At 30.9% G+C, this 20,240-nt stretch overlaps 3 protein-coding genes across 3 annotated transcripts; all 3 read left to right on the forward strand.

Annotated features, from left to right (window-relative positions):
- The first annotated feature begins 3,202 nt into the window (after nt 1-3,202).
- On the forward strand, nt 3,203-6,433 carry LOC106365536 (replication protein A 70 kDa DNA-binding subunit E-like). The gene is made up of 9 exons (XM_048742996.1): nt 3,203-4,108; nt 4,386-4,659; nt 4,767-4,881; nt 5,002-5,126; nt 5,203-5,284; nt 5,361-5,472; nt 5,546-5,703; nt 5,772-5,892; nt 5,983-6,433. Exons 1-9 carry the CDS (start codon nt 3,512-3,514, stop codon nt 6,277-6,279), a joined length of 1,881 nt encoding a protein of 626 aa, XP_048598953.1. The 5' UTR covers nt 3,203-3,511; the 3' UTR covers nt 6,280-6,433.
- A 449-nt stretch (nt 6,434-6,882) lies between these two features.
- LOC106375042 lies at nt 6,883-10,073 on the forward strand. The gene is made up of 8 exons (XM_048742997.1): nt 6,883-7,382; nt 7,468-7,582; nt 7,650-7,774; nt 7,922-8,003; nt 8,096-8,207; nt 8,285-8,448; nt 8,531-8,651; nt 8,716-10,073. Exons 1-8 carry the CDS (start codon nt 7,166-7,168, stop codon nt 9,055-9,057), a joined length of 1,278 nt encoding a protein of 425 aa, XP_048598954.1. The 5' UTR covers nt 6,883-7,165; the 3' UTR covers nt 9,058-10,073.
- Nucleotides 10,074-11,572: 1,499 nt separating this feature from the next.
- LOC125578992 (E3 ubiquitin-protein ligase Praja-1-like) lies at nt 11,573-12,142 on the forward strand. Its single transcript, XM_048742167.1, has one exon. The coding sequence runs from the start codon at nt 11,573-11,575 to the stop codon at nt 12,140-12,142; it is 570 nt and encodes a 189-aa protein (XP_048598124.1).
- Nucleotides 12,143-20,240: the final 8,098 nt, after the last annotated feature.

Raw genomic sequence — 20,240 nt, forward strand, 5'->3', positions numbered from 1 at the left:
ATATTAATCTAATTGTCTAGCCGGTTAAAAAACTTAAATAAATAACTGAATAAAAAAAATGATATTTACACTATTAAAAGGGGAATATAAGCTCCATTGAACCTATCCACCTCAGCAAATTAAATCATCCAATAAAATATGATTTTTTTGCCATGTCACTATTTATTGACATGATTTTTTTGCCATGTCACTATTTTTTGAATCCAGTAAAACACTTCATCTTCATTGTTCTTATTGAAGTCTCTGAAATTGCCGTTATCCTATATTTAAGAACCTCCATTTTTTATAACTTAATTCCCTTCTTTGATCTTTGCAAGATGAGAGACAATGACGTTTCAACTTCAGTTGTTTCTCTCTTTATAACTCTTTCGCTGAATCTTAGTCAAAGGTATCATTTCTTATAATTTGAAATCCTGCTAAATTTTAGATGTAATATTTAGTTTACAAAACGAAATAAAATAACCATACACTACATTCTTATCTTTATTATGTTAATCATGTTATTCTTTTTTGGTTTCGTATGATGGAAACCTATTTTACAACACATAATCCATGATACATTTGAGAAACTAAAAATAAAAACTTAAGCCTTTTTCAAAAATAAAAAAAATAAAAATAGAAAACTCTGTACTACAAAATATATGCAGAACATAGTAAAAAACATTCGGTTTAAATGTGTCATACAAGAATATATTCTAAATATACTCTAAATACAATCTAGAATGCAAAAATATACATACAAAAATGACAAGTTTTACAAAATTATACCGTATCATTCACATGTAAATGCCCACGCAGTATATGGAATAATATGTTCAAATAATATAAAAATTGTCATATCACAATGATCCAAATAACATACCACTATTTTAAAGGAATAGATAAATATGCAAAGTTATAAATTTTACAATTACAAGTAACACGTAAAGTTGTAGGACAAAAAAATTGAGTCCAATAAATAAAATTACATAAAATTAACGAATTTTTAAAAATAAATGAAAAAACAATACAAAATATAAACCGCGCGTAGCGCGGTTAAAGAATCTAGTAACATTAAATATATAATACTATTGATTTTGAAATACTTAAAAATACATAAATTATTAAATTTCAAATTTTTATATTAGAAAAAAATATTTTTAAAAGCTAATAAAAGTCGATTAAGTGATAAACTTTATAATCTATCTATACTTTTTTCATATTAACAATGATAAAAAAATATAAGCCTTAAATTTTAGATATTATTTAAAAAGTTATAAGAACTGATGATAAAATATATGCTAATATAATGTTTATTACAAGTATTTTTATCATTTTTAATCGGTAGTACAGATTTTGTCTCTTGAAATTAAGAATTAACTTTTATCATCGCACATATTTCTTCTTTTTAAAATATAATATAACTAAAACACACAAATTTTTATAAATATCTTTTAAGTATTTCTTAATATACTGTATATGTTAAAAAAATTAATTAGTTACCCTTATATAAAAACTGTCATATATATACAATTAACTGGTTATACAAAATTTAAAGTCAAAGTTGCTTCATTATATGAACATATTTTATATTTTAATATATAAAAGAATTTTTGAAACTATAGTAGATCTTCGAAAGTAATGAATAGTATTTTAACATCCCAACTTTAAAGTAAGGATTAAAGTTTACAGAGTCATAGCTAACATGTCATCGTACAACTATCAATAAGTTAAAATTCATTTTGATCCGCTATGAACTTTTGGAATAAAAATGTGTAAAATGAAGTATATGTATATATATACTTGGATAGTAAGATGTGCTTCTTTCATTGCACAGAGTGTGGTTAACTTTGGGTTAACACAATCTTATGTTGCTTCAGATCACCCTAGGTGACTGGACAAATTCTTTGTTAATGAAATATGCATCTCTGGCCAAGTATATTTTGTGTGGTTCTTTTGGAGTTTAGAGGTATATAGTCACTTCAGTGCTCTTGGTAGTTGTTAGAGGCTGATAATTCTTTTTTGGTGATCCTGATGGTTTGTCATCTATGAACTTGTTAAGATTTATGTTTCTGTAATCAGTATATATCAATTTGGGAAGAAAAAAAAAACTTGGATAGTGAGATTTTGTGAGAAGTTGGCACGGGGAATGACAAAATGCGAAAGCAAAAGACATGCATGGCTTCAGTTAGACTCTTTTAGGCACCTACGAATCTATAGGAGCAGAGATTTGTCTCGAGAAAGAGAGAGAGAGAGAGAGACATATTACACTCCCCAATCTCATCGTCAGTTCATGACTTTCATGTTCTAATGAATTTGTGCCATTTGATTCGAAATCTTCTGTTTTCTTTAAATTCCAGATAACAGTCGTTGTCACCGTCCCATTTTAATTTTGTTTACTGTTTCTAAATACCACCATTTATATCTTTCATAAATACTTACTACTTAGTTATGTGACATAGCACAAGTGGTGTTTAAAACAACAAATCCTCTATTAAAACATCTCCAAAAGAAATTCTGTAATTTCAAATATAGAGTTTTTTGTTCTAAAAAAACTTCATATTTGAAGTTTCATCTTTTTATTTGTAATTATGTTTTTATAATTAATTACACATCACATTTATGATTCTTAAGTATTTTTTTCACTTATCGCTTCGATCCTTAAACCTTTTATATTTCATAACCATTTTAAACTTATTTTTAAGAATTCAAATTCTATACATAAAACTAAATAAAAATTTTAAAATAAGATTTATAATATTTTAAAATTAGAATTAGACAACAAAACTAGAATTATTACAAAATAAACTTAATAAAAAAACTTTTTTGAAAGATACATGAAGACATAATTATTAGACAAATTCAAATATTAAAACAATACTAATAGTCTGGTAAAATTGCTCTAGAACCTCCAAAATCTCTAAAATATTTTCTAAATAAATTTTGTGTAACTTGAAAACAGAGCACTACAGAAATAATTTTATGAAATAATATGTTATTTTGCTTGTAGTTTAATATTTAGTTATGTATCCTATATATAATTTATAATTTTAGTGTAAGATTTTATTAATTAATATAACTGTAATATTTTTATATATGTGCCAATTTTTTATAAAAACAATTATGGATTTATATTAATTATGACAAATATAAGAACTATAGTATCAATACAATACTAAAAGGGGAATAAGGGCTCCCCTCATGCCTCCACATCCTCAGAAATAATCAGCCAATAGGAGAGCCCCGTTTGGCCACGTCGGACGCGCATCACATTTCCTTTGGGCCTCGCGTCAAATGTTCGAAATCTCGGCCCGATAATGTTCGAAATCTCGGCCCGATAATGTTCGAAATCCGGAAGCCCGGATAGTCCATGACCCGGTGAAGCTTCCTGGTCGATTATCGATTCCCCTTCTCTTCTCTTTTTTGATCTGCCGATCCCATTTCTCTTCGTCTTCTCCGTTCACTACGTTTCGCAGATCTTTATCGCGGACATTAAATTTACTCCCCACTCTTCTGAGTTCTAATCTCATTAATGGATCGTTATCGCTTTCTCCGTCCGCGGATCTATATAGATCTCTTAATCTGTGTATTTTTTTTTGGATCTAGAACTGTTCTATCCTTTCAACTGCTACTTGCGATGAAGGTGTCCGGCGTTTCTGACTCAGAGAAAATGACAGGCGAGACGGCGATCCCCTCCGATTCCGTCAATCCCATCTCTCAATCCGGTGTCTCTTCCGGCGATAACGGTCCGACGAAATCTAGATGTGGAATGGCCGATTCAAAGGGTACGAGCAAATCCGGCCCTCAGTCCGGCATAACATCCGGCGTTGATAAACCGGTGAAATCCAGAGGTACGACTGCTGAAACCCAGAGGCCGATCAGAACACACGGCAGGACTGGTGGTTCCTCCGGCCCCGTTATCGGCGTTAGAGGGAGACCATCTGTCTCAGCAATCGACAAGGGCAAATCAATCGTCAGCGACGACGTAGGGAAGGTTATAACCTTCAAAGACGTGAAATTCGGGCCACATGAAGACGAGATACGGTTTCGACTGATCCATTTTTGGGAAGCTTGGAACGTTCAGACGAAGGTTCTTATCGGCATCGAAATGCTTCTCATCGATGAAGAGGTACCACATCATATTTTGGCATCTAATAATTACTTTCTACCGTATTGTCTGATTACTGTTCATCGCTTTGATTGATCGACTAATGACATTATAATTGTGGCGACACAAAGTATTTTGAATCGTGAATTTATGATTATCTGTTGTCTGATTACTTTCCATCACGGGTTAAATGTTTTAAATATTTTTGGTTTCACTGATTTATTTGTTTTAGATGTTTTAAACAATTTTGATTTTCACTGAACATATGTTTAACTGATAATTTTATTTTTTGCATCAGGCGAGTGTAATCCAAGGTTTCATCTCTTATGGAAGGATTGAGACCTATCTGCCTCACATGAAAGCTGGTTGTACGTACCGGCTCAACAAGTTTTACGGATCAAAGAGCAAGACAGTGTACCGGATTGCTGACTCGGATGTCACTATTAGCTTCTCATGGAACTCTGCTCTAACTGCTCTCGAGGACAGCTCAATCTGTTTCCCTGAGGATCGGATCCGTATTCATGGATTCAGGGAGTTCGATGGTGCTTCCGACTTGAAAGGTGATCTTTATGGTAAGTTACGCTTCATTAACCCGATTCACCGTACTTACCGGATAATAGTTTATTCTGAACTTGGTTTGTATCATAACATTTGATTAGTTTGATGTCTTCACTTGCAGATTATATTGGCCATATCAAGCTTGTGAATGGGAAGGTTCCCACTGACAGCATATTGCTTGATGAAGGTGAGATAGCTGTGTCTCGGCGAGTTGAGCTTCACGTCCAGACACATGAGTAAGTTATTATGTTTTTATATCTTCGTGATTGCAATTATTACCTAAAAATTATAAATTCGTAATTATTAACAAAAAACTATATTCGTAATTGTATAATACACGATTTTTGTTGTTGCAGCGATCCTGTGATGAAGTTGTACCTCTGGGACAAGGCGGCCTTTGAGTTCATTGATAAGTTTAAAGCATCTAGAGGCACTGCCCGTGTTATTTTGGTCACCACTTTAAACCCGAAACGGTTTGGAGGTTTGTGTTGCTATTGCTAAGGCATTAACTTTATTTATATAAGTTGCTACTGTGTCATTGCATTCTTTCCGTATAGGTGTTCTGTCTCTATCGGCAATGGCGTCCTCACGTGTATTTATGGATAGTGATATCCAAGAAACACTCTCCTACCTCAGCTGGTAAGGTTTAGTTTCATGTTTCCAAATGCGATTACCTTAATTCATATTGTAATGTCTGTGTTGGCGTGTTATTCAGGTTGAACTCTAATTTGGACGTTGCCAGTAGGGTTAATGCAGAGGTGATTACCAAGCCTGAGCCAGCGACATTGGGAGAACTTTTTGCTTATATGAACCAGGCGTCCTCTAAGGTATTATATCTGCAATATTTGATACATCTACTAGGATATTAGATTTCGCATTGAATTTTGAGTATTATTTCAGGTTGCTTGGTTTGAGTGCACAGCAACTATTGATGATGTTGTGCACGGGTCTGGCTGGTACTATATAGGTTGCGGTGTGTGCCATACCAAAGCAACCAAAGGGCCCACAACGTTAATGTGTAAGAAATGCGGGAAGAGTGAGATTGTTGGTGTGGCGCAGTAAGTGGTTTATGTAAAGTTTTTACACATTCTTGAACGTAATGGTTGTTGACACTTATCTTTACTAGGTACTTGACGAGACTCTCTGTGTATGACAACAATGATCAAGCCGTGTTTGTTGTCCTCGGTGATGCCGGTGAGGAGTTGACTGGAAAGAAAGCAAGCGAGTTGGTTGAGAAATACTATCAGGTAATTAGAAATTTGTGAGATCAATGACAATAATGTGTTATTGCAAGAGTAGTTTAAAGAATGTTCTGAATATGTCTTACTATGTGTTAGGTCAATGACAATATTGAAGGCGATCATAAGGTCCCAGTTCCTCAGGCTATGATTGATACTATTGGACAGACGCGAAAGTTCATTGTGAAGGTATCAAAACACAATCTGGACGCTAAGACTCAGACTCTGACTGTGACAAAGGTGCTCCCACCCGATGCCGCAGGACCTGAGGACAATTTAGAAGGGGATGTTGATGTAATAGGTGATGCGGAAGGAGTAGGTAATGCAGCTGAGTTTGGAAAAAGGGGTGCTGATGAGATAGAGTCTGAGGGTGTGAAGCGTGCCAAATGTGGCTAATGAAGTAGCCTTGACTTCATTTGCTTCTTCTTTTTTTTTGTGTGTTTTCCTTTTTTTTTTTTTGTTTGAGACATCCTTTTTATCTTTGGTTTCCTCTGCAACATTATACCAACCATTGGTTATTATCTCTTTTTACTAACATAAACTATTAATATTTTCTATGTTATACAATTTGATCAATGAAATGGTGTTATCTATATATATATTTACCACATATTCTGGATGATGATAAACTGATTCAGGAATTTTAGATTCCGATTTCTATTTAAGTATAGTAGAGAAGGATCTGTGTACATAATTAGCTTATCATTGTTTGGGAATAAGTTATTTTACACAAAACAAATACAATAATATTAAACTTTGAGCTGTGCTTTTGATGTTTCTTTTAACTTTTGAGACAAAGCTAGGGTTAATTAGTTATGTTAATAAGATTTTATACTTTGCTTTTGACGTTTTGTTATACGGTTGTTTAGTTAGTTATTATGGTTTGGTATCGTTTTGTTTAAATCCGAGGTTTGATTCTCATTTTGTCTTTTCACATTTCGTGTTTTGTTATTTTTTTCCGACGATATAAATTGTTTATAGACCGTGAGTGCACTTCATTAGTTCTGTTAGAATAGTTAGTTAAACTTTGAGCTGTGCTTTTGACGTTTCTTTTAACTTTTGAGACAAAGCTAGGGTTAATTAGTTATGTTAATAAGATTTTATACTTTGCTTTTGACGTTTTGTTATACGGTTGTTTAGTTAGTTATTATGGTTTGGTATCGTTTTGTTTAAATCCGAGGTTTGATTCTCATTTTGTCTTTTTGTTATTATTTTCCGACAATAGGGAACTGTCATTCAAGGGTTCATCCCTCCAGGACGTATTAAGAAATACTTGCCTGAGATGAAGCGAGGTTCGGTTTACGAACTCATCAACTTTTACGGATCGAAGAACAAACCGATGTATCGGGTTGCTGATCATATCGCAACCGTGTCCTTCTCATGGAACTCTGAGTTCTCGGTTCTTCACGACATTTCAATCCCTTTTGATGAAGACCGTTTCAGGATGCATTCGTATGAGGATTTTGAGGCCAACTGTGATCTCAAAGGTGACCTCTACGGTAAGCATACTAATTTTACTAAATTTATAATTTGATGTTGTTAGATTAGAAATCTGAATTACGTTTTTAATGAAAAATGTCATAGATGTTCTTGGCCACATGAAGCTGGTCGATGGACAGAGTCTTACCGAGCGTCCCACCATTGATGAAGCGAAGATCGCTACCACTCGGCACATCATGGTTCATGTGCAATCATATGAGTAAGTGTGTTTTTCTATTTTCAATACACCATCTCTCTTTAGTTCCTAAGATATTTTTTTTTTCCAGAGGACCTGTCATGAAGCTCTACCTCTGGGACCAGGCTGCAACGGACTTCTGCAAGAAGTTTAAGTCCTATGAAAACACTCCCACAGTACTTTTGGTCACAGCCGTTAACACTAAACGTCTTGGAGGTAATCATTTATCTTTGGTTTCACGTTTCACTGATTATTGTGTCATGTTCTAAAGTTATTAAACATTTTACAAGCATTTTCTTCTTTTCAATTGGCTGCTAACTTTACACTCTTATCATCTTTAATTCTTATTCCGTCATTTAACAGGTACACTGGCACTGAGCTCTATGTCTCCCACACGGGTTTTCATGGACTATGATGTCCAACCAACCATTGATTACTTCACCTGGTATGTACCACCGTCTATAGAAGTTTATGTTGAGCACACATTTACGCATATTGAAGTGATAGACTGAAGCTATGATTTCTATTTATTGTTAGGCTCTCCTCAAACCCAGAGATTGCTAAGCAAGTTAGTGCAGATGTGGTCACTAAGCGGGAGATGATGACTATATCAGACATATTCTCTTACATGACTCTGGAATCTGCAAAGGTAAATACAAAGCTAAATTTTACTTGCAAATTTAAAACGCTTATATATTTATATCATACGCTTTTGAACTGTTGCAGGATGCCTTTTTTGAGTGCACTGCTACGATTGATGATGTGGTTCATGGATCTGCTTGGTACTATATTGCATGCACTGGCTGCCATAGTAAGGCTACCAAAAGCGCAAACTCACTGATTTGCACGAATCCAAGATGTGTGAAGGATACAACAGCTGGAGTTGCACAGTACGTTCATTGGCCTCGATATTCATTTACACTCTGTCTTATATTAGTTTTGGATTATTAACTTCTGATTCTTACGTAACAGGTACCGTGCAAAGATCTCTGTCTATGATAGCAGTGAACAAGGTTTTTTTGTCTTGCTTGGTGATGCTGGTTTTCAATTGACTGGAAGGCACGCATCTGAGTTGGTTAGCAACTACTTTGAGGTAAACATCTATCAGTTTATGCTCTCAAATGATTGAAACTCACACTGTTGTACTTGAATGCCAGGCCAATAAAGACAAAGGCCCTGACCATGAGGTGCCTGTCCCGGAAGCTTTGATGAGCATAATCGGACAGACCCATAAGTTCTGTGTGAAAGTTACAGATCACAACTTCTCTGGCAACACCCGGGCTATCACTGTCACCAAGATCCTCCCTCTAGACACACCGTCACCCACAGAAGCTTCTCTTGAAAACGCCATTCCTGCAACGTCCAAGGAAGCAGTGCAGAGTGGAAGTGACGTGTGTGAGCCTTTAGACAGCCGTGGAGGTTCTGCAGGGGAAGAGAGTAAGAGAACATTTGACAGTGTTGATCCAGAGAAAGTCAAACGGGCAAGATGTGAGAAATGATGATTCAGTTCGATGATGCTTAGGTCTTTGCATTGAACTTCAAGTATCATGTTGGTTTTTGAAAGTTTGCTTCAGTTTAAGTACTATTTTGGTTTTCAACAAGACTTTGCTTTGTTTCATTTCATTTCAGACTTTGGCTTTTAATCATTCCTATATAGTTTTCCCAGTTCAATTGTTTCCATGTTTTGAATTCGATTATAAGAACCAACAGATTTTGCCTCATATCTATCTCCCTCGAGTTGATTATTTCCATATCCCATATGCAATTTGAACTCCTCTTAACCATCACACACGCACATCACACATTAGGAAAATCTTAGACTATATTCCATTTTCGTAACTTCTTAAAATCCCAAATTCCACATGATCCCGTATTTATGTTTAAATCTCATCTAAATAGGAAAGTAAAAATTCATTCATCCAGTAATTATAATCTTTGACTGTAATCTTTCAAAGGGAAAGAAAAAAGGAAAAGAAAATCAAACTTTCCCAAAAACGTCTCTTCTCTTGCGTTATGAATAAGAAGACTTGAGAAAGACCAACAACTCATCTGTTTCTTCTACACTTCCAAGCAACATTTGTCTGGAATAAGTTGGTTGTGCGGATCTCTGTTTCAGCGGAATGGATAGCCTCCCCAATAACCAGCCCATTGAAGTTACAGGTAAATACCTAATCTTCTGCATATTTCACTCGGGAAAAATAAAATTAGAAGCATCCAGTAGCGTTTATTATCTTTTAGGTTATAATAATTATTTTGTAGCCAAGGAGTATGAATATTCAAACCATATAAACCATAGATTGGTTTTGGTGGCAATTCTAATCATTCACCAAAGAAAGTTGCAAAGATACATTATAATTGAAAATCTTTCATATAAGAACTACTGATAAACGTTACATAATTTATATTATTTAAGTTTTATGCACGGTTTTGGAAGACTAAATAACACCATGTCATTCTTATAATTATTTACGTTTTCATTACGTTAGAATTATACCTTATGAATATAAGGGACAATTCTATAGTCAATGATATATAGTAGCTATATAAATTACGTTTCATAAAAAAACAGTATAATGTATGCGAAGTGGCTTTGTTTAGACAGACAGTTTTTAATTATTTAGACAAACTATAACCATATTCCATAATATCATGAACATTAGTTTCAATTTTGCACAAATATAATATATATATAATTTTGGAAGTTATGATGACTCACACATTCTTCTCCCTTTTGTATATGAATAATTAATCCCCTATATATTATTTGAGAAGCATTGAAACATTTTTTTGTAGCCACGTGTCATCACTAGAATGATTCTTAGAATCCTTAGAGAAATAGGTTGGTCCATCTAAATATATAATAAGCTTTTTATTATACCACAATAAATACATTATTAATATGCTTCATTATTTCCTTAAATAAGATTACGGAATTGCCTAATGTGGCTAAAATATATATGATAATTAATGATTTTGAATAATAAAGATTTGATAAAAATAAGTGTGTATTATAATTATATTTGTTTAATTTTAAGCTATTAAAATAAATTAAACAATCATAGTAACCATATAATAAAAATTAAAAAAATATTTATTTATTATAATTTTAATTTTTAAAAACGAGTATAAATTAGTAAAACTGTTAAAAGTTTCACATTCAAATTTTGTGATCTATGATTTAAAACTTTTGTTATGACATGATACAAATAATTAAAAAAATAATATAAGTTGAAAGTCTCATTTAATAAGTATCAAAAATAAAAGATATATAAATATATGTATCATTTTAATTTAAACTATACACCATATAAAAATACATAAATATCTTAATTTTGAAATTTACTTTGAACATTTTTTTGATAAAAAATTTGAAAAAATATTGACAACATATTTTTTAAAAAATATTATAAATTACTTAAACCATTAATGTTACAGTGAAAATTTTGTTATCACTAATTTAGACTTTTTTCAGAAGCTTCTCGATATTTAAGAAGAAGCATTCTCGATATTTAAGAAGAAGCATTCTCAATATGTAACTTACATCAAAATAATATATATACGGTATTTGTTAATTTATTCACTTAGGATTTTTTGAATATTGTTGTCTTACCGTCTAATTCTATAATTCTTATTTATATTTATATTTTTTAAAATTCTCCGTTTTATATAGTTTATAGCTAATCTAAAACATATTTAACTATTAATAGTTTGGTTATAAATCTCTCATAAAATTAAAGCTTAAAGCAAAATAAACTAACCATCACTATTAAATCAATTGAACATAAACACAATATAAAATTAATACTTAACAACTTCCTATAACTTAAAAACTTCAACGAAACAGTAACACTTTATAATAAAAGTCAATTCAACAGGAAAAAAAAACTCAAAAATTAACATCCATGAGTAAATGCTCATTCACACCAACGTTAAAAGACAAAAAATTCATATATTTAAACTCACCATATTTACCACATTTCAACGAAGATTACACCCCACACAAATACCTCAACAATGAGTGACATACCAGTTATAACTCATCGAATCTCTCATCAAACAAGATCTACAGGAGAAAACCCGAGGCAAACCCTCCAAGTTTACATCCTCAGACCCAATACGACACAATCCGTGATTGATTTTCAGTTTCTATCAATGATCGACAGCCAAGGTAATTTTAGTGAAACCCTGACTGAAATCATGGAAGATACGTTAACATATCACGACATTTACCACCCCAATTCGACATACCTTATTGAAGAAACAAAAGAATACGTGATGAATGAAGTTAGAGCCAACTTCAATCCCTTCACTAATGATCTTCAAGTTACTTTGACTATCAAAGATTACAACCCAAATGCAACATCAAGGCTAGACGTTGATCTGATCATTACTGATTTAGAGAGCACTAATAGGCCTCCAACCATGGAAGAGGAAAACGAGACGTGTATTGTATGCTTTGGAAATTACAACCAACACAATAATCTTTGCACCCTTACCTGCGGCCACAGTTTCCATTTCCCTTGCATTGATCAGTGGCTTCGTAGAAACATAAGTTGTCCAATATGCAGAGAAAGCAATCTATGATGCCAAATTTTTTGAAAAAATAAGAAAAATGGATTGAATTCCAATTTCCAATATCAATTATGTCTTCATTTTATCATTCCATTTCGTTAAAAAGTTATTATATTTGAAATCACATGTTATTATACACACTTAATATTTTTTAAAACATAAAAGCTCAATATTCTAATTTAAAATATTTATTAAAAAAGAAGATTTGATTTCTTTCTGGTCTCGAGTTCAAATCTGTACAATAATGTTCTTATGTTTTCTGTATTTATAAAATATCATAAAAATTACATATATATAAAAATAAAAAACATTTCAGTAATAGAAATTATGCGTTTGTTTTGGTAGCATTAATCTGTGAGGAAAAACATATTTTAACTATCCGGCTATTATATATACTGAGATTCCGATCTTTTTAAATAAGAAAATTTATATTCTAAAACTTAAAAACAAATTAGTTTTTTAGAAATTAATTGATTTAAGTAAAAAATGATAAATGCAACATATTTAAACATATATTCGTGCTTAGCCATGCAAGTTAGTGAGCAATAAAGCATGATTAGAGTGAAAGATGTGGTCGCTGGGAGATAAAATTGTATAGCATTTATGAATTGAAAAAGTTACTTGAATAAGAAAATATATTATATTCACAGATTGACATTCCCGAAATATCAACCCAGCAATGATTTAATCCAAAAAAGAAGAGACTTACACATATTTATTCACAACTAATCCAGGTACAGACCTTTTAACATAATTAGAAAAACTATAGTATTTACCTAAATTTATGCTGACTAATTATTCTTATCCAATTTCAGACTATTTCTTTCTTATGAACGTCAACACGAGCTCTGCTCTCCAAAAGACTAAAACTGCTTCTTACATTATTCACTTTAATTACTTACTCTCCTACTTTTTAAATAACTGTGTTAATACGATATTTACCTATTTCAAACATTTTAGAACAAACAATGCTTCCAATTCAAACAAAAAAAAAAAAACTAAAGTTCAAAATTTGGCTATCAACACAATTTCCGCGCATCGCGACGGAAGGTTTGATGAACTCGTTCATGGCCAAACTCTTAGGCTAATATTGCTCAGAGAGCTCTCACTAAACGATTGGTGGCAATCAGATCGTTTTACAGTTGGAAGTTTCAGTGAAGGAGGATTTCTCGGGAGCTTCTTATAGTCTAAGAGACAAAAGATAGAGCATATAGCATAGAACATGGAACAATATAATCTAGAATTGGTGGGTAACAGTACATGTGCATCATCTTGAAGATGAGAACCATCTTTCCCTTCTAACAGTCCGACCTTCTCAACTTTCAAGGTTATGATATATTCCCAAAGTCATCACTGTCAAAATTACAGAAATCCTAGCTCACTCTTAAGCCTGAACATGATAGAATAATTCGTACGCTCCAGACTAGTTTTGAGCAAGGAATTTGATTATGAAACTCCACTCCAGTCAGAGCTATTCCCCATCACCATGATGGTAAACATAAGAGTTTAGATGATTGGCAGCAAAGTTTAACATGATTACTCGTCATTTTAGTGAGAGATTTAGAAGATCAGCCCAAAATCAATGGTAAAATTAAGGATGTATATCAATATTTTAGAATAGAAAACTTAATTATCATTATCTATAATGTATTATTTCATATTAGTTTAGGAAATTAAGTTTATTCATTTCTATATAAATCTATGCATATTGTAATCTATTTTCCATGAGAGTCGATAATAATTCTTCTATATACTCACATCAGTATTAGAGGCAAGATCAAAATCCTAGTGGTGTAAAATAATGTTTCTATAGTTTGGTGTTCTTTTTTAAAGAAACAAAAATGTTGGGAAAAAAAAAAGTCACAAAACTTCCTCTTCCTAACGTGAAGTCACTTCATGAGGTTATAATGGTTTCTTTTTTTTCCTTTTTTTTTCAATTATTCCCACTTAGTTTCTAATGTTGATTTGATTTATGAAAGTTTTCTGATAAATTTATTTGTTTATGGAGAGAAAGAAGATTTTGATGAAGGAAATTTCTAGATTATGTGTTGGAAAACTTGAAGACTTTGAATGCTTTGGAAGAAAACTTTTTAGCATATGCAATTGCAATCATCGCACTTTCAATTGCAATCATATGCACATACATTTGCATGAGAGAATACATCAGCAAATTAAATCATCCAATAAAATATGATTTTTTTGCCATGTCACTATTTATTGACATGATTTTTTTGCCATGTCACTATTTTTTGAATCCAGTAAAACACTTCATCTTCATTGTTCTTATTGAAGTCTCTGAAATTGCCGTTATCCTATATTTAAGAACCTCCATTTTTTATAACTTAATTCCCTTCTTTGATCTTTGCAAGATGAGAGACAATGACGTTTCAACTTCAGTTGTTTCTCTCTTTATAACTCTTTCGCTGAATCTTAGTCAAAGGTATCATTTCTTATAATTTGAAATCCTGCTAAATTTTAGATGTAATATTTAGTTTACAAAACGAAATAAAATAACCATACACTACATTCTTATCTTTATTATGTTAATCATGTTATTCTTTTTTGGTTTCGTATGATGGAAACCTATTTTACAACACATAATCCATGATACATTTGAGAAACTAAAAATAAAAACTTAAGCCTTTTTCAAAAATAAAAAAAATAAAAATAGAAAACTCTGTACTACAAAATATATGCAGAACATAGTAAAAAACATTCGGTTTAAATGTGTCATACAAGAATATATTCTAAATATACTCTAAATACAATCTAGAATGCAAAAATATACATACAAAAATGACAAGTTTTACAAAATTATACCGTATCATTCACATGTAAATGCCCACGCAGTATATGGAATAATATGTTCAAATAATATAAAAATTGTCATATCACAATGATCCAAATAACATACCACTATTTTAAAGGAATAGATAAATATGCAAAGTTATAAATTTTACAATTACAAGTAACACGTAAAGTTGTAGGACAAAAAAATTGAGTCCAATAAATAAAATTACATAAAATTAACGAATTTTTAAAATAAATGAAAAAACAATACAAAATATAAACCGCGCGTAGCGCGGTTAAAGAATCTAGTAACATTAAATATATAATACTATTGATTTTGAAATACTTAAAAATACATAAATTATTAAATTTCAAATTTTTATATTAGAAAAAAATATTTTTAAAAGCTAATAAAAGTCGATTAAGTGATAAACTTTATAATCTATCTATACTTTTTTCATATTAACAATGATAAAAAAATATAAGCCTTAAATTTTAGATATTATTTAAAAAGTTATAAGAACTGATGATAAAATATATGCTAATATAATGTTTATTACAAGTATTTTTATCATTTTTAATCGGTAGTACAGATTTTGTCTCTTGAAATTAAGAATTAACTTTTATCATCGCACATATTTCTTCTTTTTAAAATATAATATAACTAAAACACACAAATTTTTATAAATATCTTTTAAGTATTTCTTAATATACTGTATATGTTAAAAAAATTAATTAGTTACCCTTATATAAAAACTGTCATATATATACAATTAACTGGTTATACAAAATTTAAAGTCAAAGTTGCTTCATTATATGAACATATTTTATATTTTAATATATAAAAGAATTTTTGAAACTATAGTAGATCTTCGAAAGTAATGAATAGTATTTTAACATCCCAACTTTAAAGTAAGGATTAAAGTTTACAGAGTCATAGCTAACATGTCATCGTACAACTATCAATAAGTTAAAATTCATTTTGATCCGCTATGAACTTTTGGAATAAAAATGTGTAAAATGAAGTATATGTATATATATACTTGGATAGTAAGATGTGCTTCTTTCATTGCACAGAGTGTGGTTAACTTTGGGTTAACACAATCTTATGTTGCTTCAGATCACCCTAGGTGACTGGACAAATTCTTTGTTAATGAAATATGCATCTCTGGCCAAGTATATTTTGTGTGGTTCTTTTGGAGTTTAGAGGTATATAGTCACTTCAGTGCTCTTGGTAGTTGTTAGAGGCTGATAATTCTTTTTTGGTGATCCTGATGGTTTGTCATCTATGAACTTGTTAAGATTTATGTTTCTGTAATCAGTATATATCAATTTGGGAAGAAAAAAAAAACTTGGATAGTGAGATTTTGTGAGAAGTTGGCACGGGGAATGACAAAATGCGAAAGCAAAAGACATGCATGGCTTCAGTTAGACTCTTTTAGGCACCTACGAATCTATAGGAGCAGAGATTTGTCTCGAGAAAGAGAGAGAGAGAGAGAGACATATTACACTCCCCAATCTCATCGTCAGTTCATGACTTTCATGTTCTAATGAATTTGTGCCATTTGATTCGAAATCTTCTGTTTTCTTTAAATTCCAGATAACAGTCGTTGTCACCGTCCCATTTTAATTTTGTTTACTGTTTCTAAATACCACCATTTATATCTTTCATAAATACTTACTACTTAGTTATGTGACATAGCACAAGTGGTGTTTAAAACAACAAATCCTCTATTAAAACATCTCCAAAAGAAATTCTGTAATTTCAAATATAGAGTTTTTTGTTCTAAAAAAACTTCATATTTGAAGTTTCATCTTTTTATTTGTAATTATGTTTTTATAATTAATTACACATCACATTTATGATTCTTAAGTATTTTTTTCACTTATCGCTTCGATCCTTAAACCTTTTATATTTCATAACCATTTTAAACTTATTTTTAAGAATTCAAATTCTATACATAAAACTAAATAAAAATTTTAAAATAAGATTTATAATATTTTAAAATTAGAATTAGACAACAAAACTAGAATTATTACAAAATAAACTTAATAAAAAAACTTTTTTGAAAGATACATGAAGACATAATTATTAGACAAATTCAAATATTAAAACAATACTAATAGTCTGGTAAAATTGCTCTAGAACCTCCAAAATCTCTAAAATATTTTCTAAATAAATTTTGTGTAACTTGAAAACAGAGCACTACAGAAATAATTTTATGAAATAATATGTTATTTTGCTTGTAGTTTAATATTTAGTTATGTATCCTATATATAATTTATAATTTTAGTGTAAGATTTTATTAATTAATATAACTGTAATATTTTTATATATGTGCCAATTTTTTATAAAAACAATTATGGATTTATATTAATTATGACAAATATAAGAACTATAGTATAAAATACAAGTAATTTTGAAATTAAGTTTAAAATTTTAATTTTGGAAAAAATAATTTGTAATTTCAAATTTAGAGTTTTGTAAATTTTAAAATAGAATTTTTTTAGATAGTTTTTATCTTGGAAACTTGTACGTCAAAATGGCATTACATATATTTACATTTTACAAAACCTATATATACTGATATTGATATATGTTCCGCAAAAAAATAATAAAAAACTATACTTATATTGTAACTGATATCAATGAATTTTTTTTACATTCAACTTTTAAGAATACATTTTACAGAATGAATACCCATTTTTTAAAGCCAAATGTTTAACAATATACTTAAAATTGGATTAGTTTATATATATATATAAATATAACAAACAACAATATGCTAAAATCCAGACCAACTCCAAAATCTTTATCTAAAACTGAAATTTTAATATTATACTATTAAAAGTGGTTACATATGATCAAGTAGTGGATAAATCTACATTATAATGAGACACTTTGCTCGCTTCTCAGTGCGCCACGTTAGCGTTTTCTGGGTCCTATTTTTAAAAAGTGTGAAAAAATATCAAGTTCATGATTCGAATCAGGGTTATTGAGATATAAACACCAACACTTATACCACTAAACTGAAGGATACTTTGTACATTGATGACCGAAATTAATATGTATTTATGAAGATCGGAAGTCCTTGCTTCTTCGGCTTCCTCTGAGGGTCGGGCCTACAAATGTACTATGGGTTTCATTTTTAAATGGGATTCATAACGTTATATGAAAAAAAAATTAAGTTTACAACAATTATAGTTTTTCCATATTGTAAACTATTGTCTTTTAACATGAGTTATGGTTATTTTCATCATTGTCTCAGACAAGTCTGAGTTACAAAGTTGCGCCGTGTGTCTGTTCGTAATCTATTTTTTCACTGGTGAACTCTTCATCTCCCTATCTTAAATTGCTTGATCATAAATGTTCCTTATTTGTAGTCCCTCTGTAAATCTTATATATATATGATTCTCATCTTTGATGAACTCAATCCGCATCTCAACAAAACTCATTGATTCCTCTTAGCTTTAACCATCGTCTAGAAAATGTCTCTCTCCGCTTCTCCAGTTCCTCAGACCGGCGTTTCCGGCATCCGCCACTCAACCTTCGAGTCTCTCCGTCTTTGTCGCAGTAGTTAGAGCATAGCCTTTGGCCTCCTCCGCTTCTGAGATTTCCTTAACTTCAAGAAAGACAGTGATTTTATGAGAATTACGATTTTCTTCCTTGATAAAAAGGTAATTTAATCTTCGATCTATCACACTTATTTAACATAATTATTTTTAATTGATTTCCTGATTCTTTGTTGAATAATAGTATTTGCAGATTCTGTGATTCATGGGTTTATTCTCGCTGGACGTGTTAATCATTACAAGTCATCTTTGAAAATCGTTTCCATTGTGAAAGTCGATCATTTTTAGGTTGCTAGGTGCTCAAACATGTACAAGATAACTGATCATTCATTCCTCATTCGTTTCATCTCACCAACCATTATTGACGAAGTCATCACATGTGCTCCTGAGATCAATCTATAGTCATGATTAGACTGTTCGACAATCTACAAGTGATTGCGAACACAAACCTAGAACTCCCAGGTATATTATCATATTGCATCTGGGTTTATATTATGTTTTGATATCGTAACTGATATTTAAACTCGCAGATGTGGTTGAGAAAATCCATTCTGTCTAGGGCTCTAACCTCATTAAAGAAATAACTCGAGTCGTTATTCGTCTCCTCATTGATCAGTAAGAAACAATCAATACACAATTTCCTTTATATTACTATATATATTGTGTTAACATCAATAATCAAAAATATTTTGTACCCAAAATATATGGTCGTCTAGTTATCTCCCTTACTTATCAAACTAATTTTACATAAAATTTTATTTTACACCTTAAAAGAAATTACAACAGCCCAAACAATCAAAACACCAAAAACTAGAATTCCAAAAAAGACGAATCATTAATGATCACTTCTCTTTTTTGTCTAATCTTACAAATAAACTTCAAAACAAATATACCAAACCAATCACCTCAACTAAAACTCAACGACACATACATCGACTCAGCTAAACAAATACAAACTAAACGTCCAGCCATTTAACAAGTTACAAACTTACTTTTGCAGATGCTTACGAAGAAGACGAAGACGAAGACGAAGACGACAACCAAGATCAGTGAAATAACCTAAATATAATATCAGAGTAAGTTATGAACTCTGATAAATATAAATAACAATGTTTTTTTTTACATATTACCCATCAAATAAAAAAAGAAACAAACCCAACCACACCAGGAAATACAAGAGACAATCCCGACAAACACAAAGGCATCAACAACATCTCCACCTGCTAACTCCTCTTGTCTTATGAAAATAGCTTACATGTCCAATGTCAACATGACAAGTGCCTCATTATAATGTAGATTTCTACAGGTTTTCATGTATTTGTTTTAAAGGTCCGGTAAAAGAACAAGTTTAAAAATAAAATAAAAACATATAACAAACATAATAAAGATAATAAAAATTATTACTTAATACACACAACTGACACAACTAAACTGGAGAAAAATATTCAGAAACAAAATGTAATCTCAACAACCTTAATATAATTTATGTACTCTCAATAGTACAAAAAACAAATTAAAAAAAAACAAACAAACAATAAGTCTCAGTGACACAACAAGCAACACCAAGAACTATATCAATCACATTACTAACATAGTTTAGTCTTTTATAAGTGGAGAACAATATGTACACAGTTCATCATCACAATTCTAACCCTGTAATAAAAACTTGAAAAACAATGATCAATCCAAAACACAAAATTCACAACTATAATAACTTACAAATATTGAAATGAAACAAAATTGCTGT

The sequence above is a fragment of the Brassica napus genome, chromosome A10 (genome assembly GCF_020379485.1).
Source record: "Brassica napus cultivar Da-Ae chromosome A10, Da-Ae, whole genome shotgun sequence".
In the NCBI taxonomy this organism is placed as follows: domain Eukaryota; kingdom Viridiplantae; phylum Streptophyta; class Magnoliopsida; order Brassicales; family Brassicaceae; genus Brassica; species Brassica napus.

Excerpts from the sequence above, each read along its gene's own strand:
- LOC106365536 (XM_048742996.1), top strand. The coding sequence starts at position 3,512 with ATGGATCGTTATCGCTTTCTCCGTCCGCGGATCTATATAGATCTCTTA. Across the intron at positions 5,127-5,202 it reads AAACCCGAAACGGTTTGGAG|GTGTTCTGTCTCTATCGGCA; the intron begins GTTTGTGTTGCT and ends CTTTCCGTATAG. Across the intron at positions 5,473-5,545 it reads TGAACCAGGCGTCCTCTAAG|GTTGCTTGGTTTGAGTGCAC; the intron begins GTATTATATCTG and ends GTATTATTTCAG.
- LOC106375042 (XM_048742997.1), top strand. The coding sequence starts at position 7,166 with ATGAAGCGAGGTTCGGTTTACGAACTCATCAACTTTTACGGATCGAAG. Across the intron at positions 7,775-7,921 it reads TAACACTAAACGTCTTGGAG|GTACACTGGCACTGAGCTCT; the intron begins GTAATCATTTAT and ends GTCATTTAACAG. Across the intron at positions 8,004-8,095 it reads ACCATTGATTACTTCACCTG|GCTCTCCTCAAACCCAGAGA; the intron begins GTATGTACCACC and ends ATTTATTGTTAG.
- LOC125578992 (XM_048742167.1), top strand. The coding sequence starts at position 11,573 with ATGAGTGACATACCAGTTATAACTCATCGAATCTCTCATCAAACAAGA.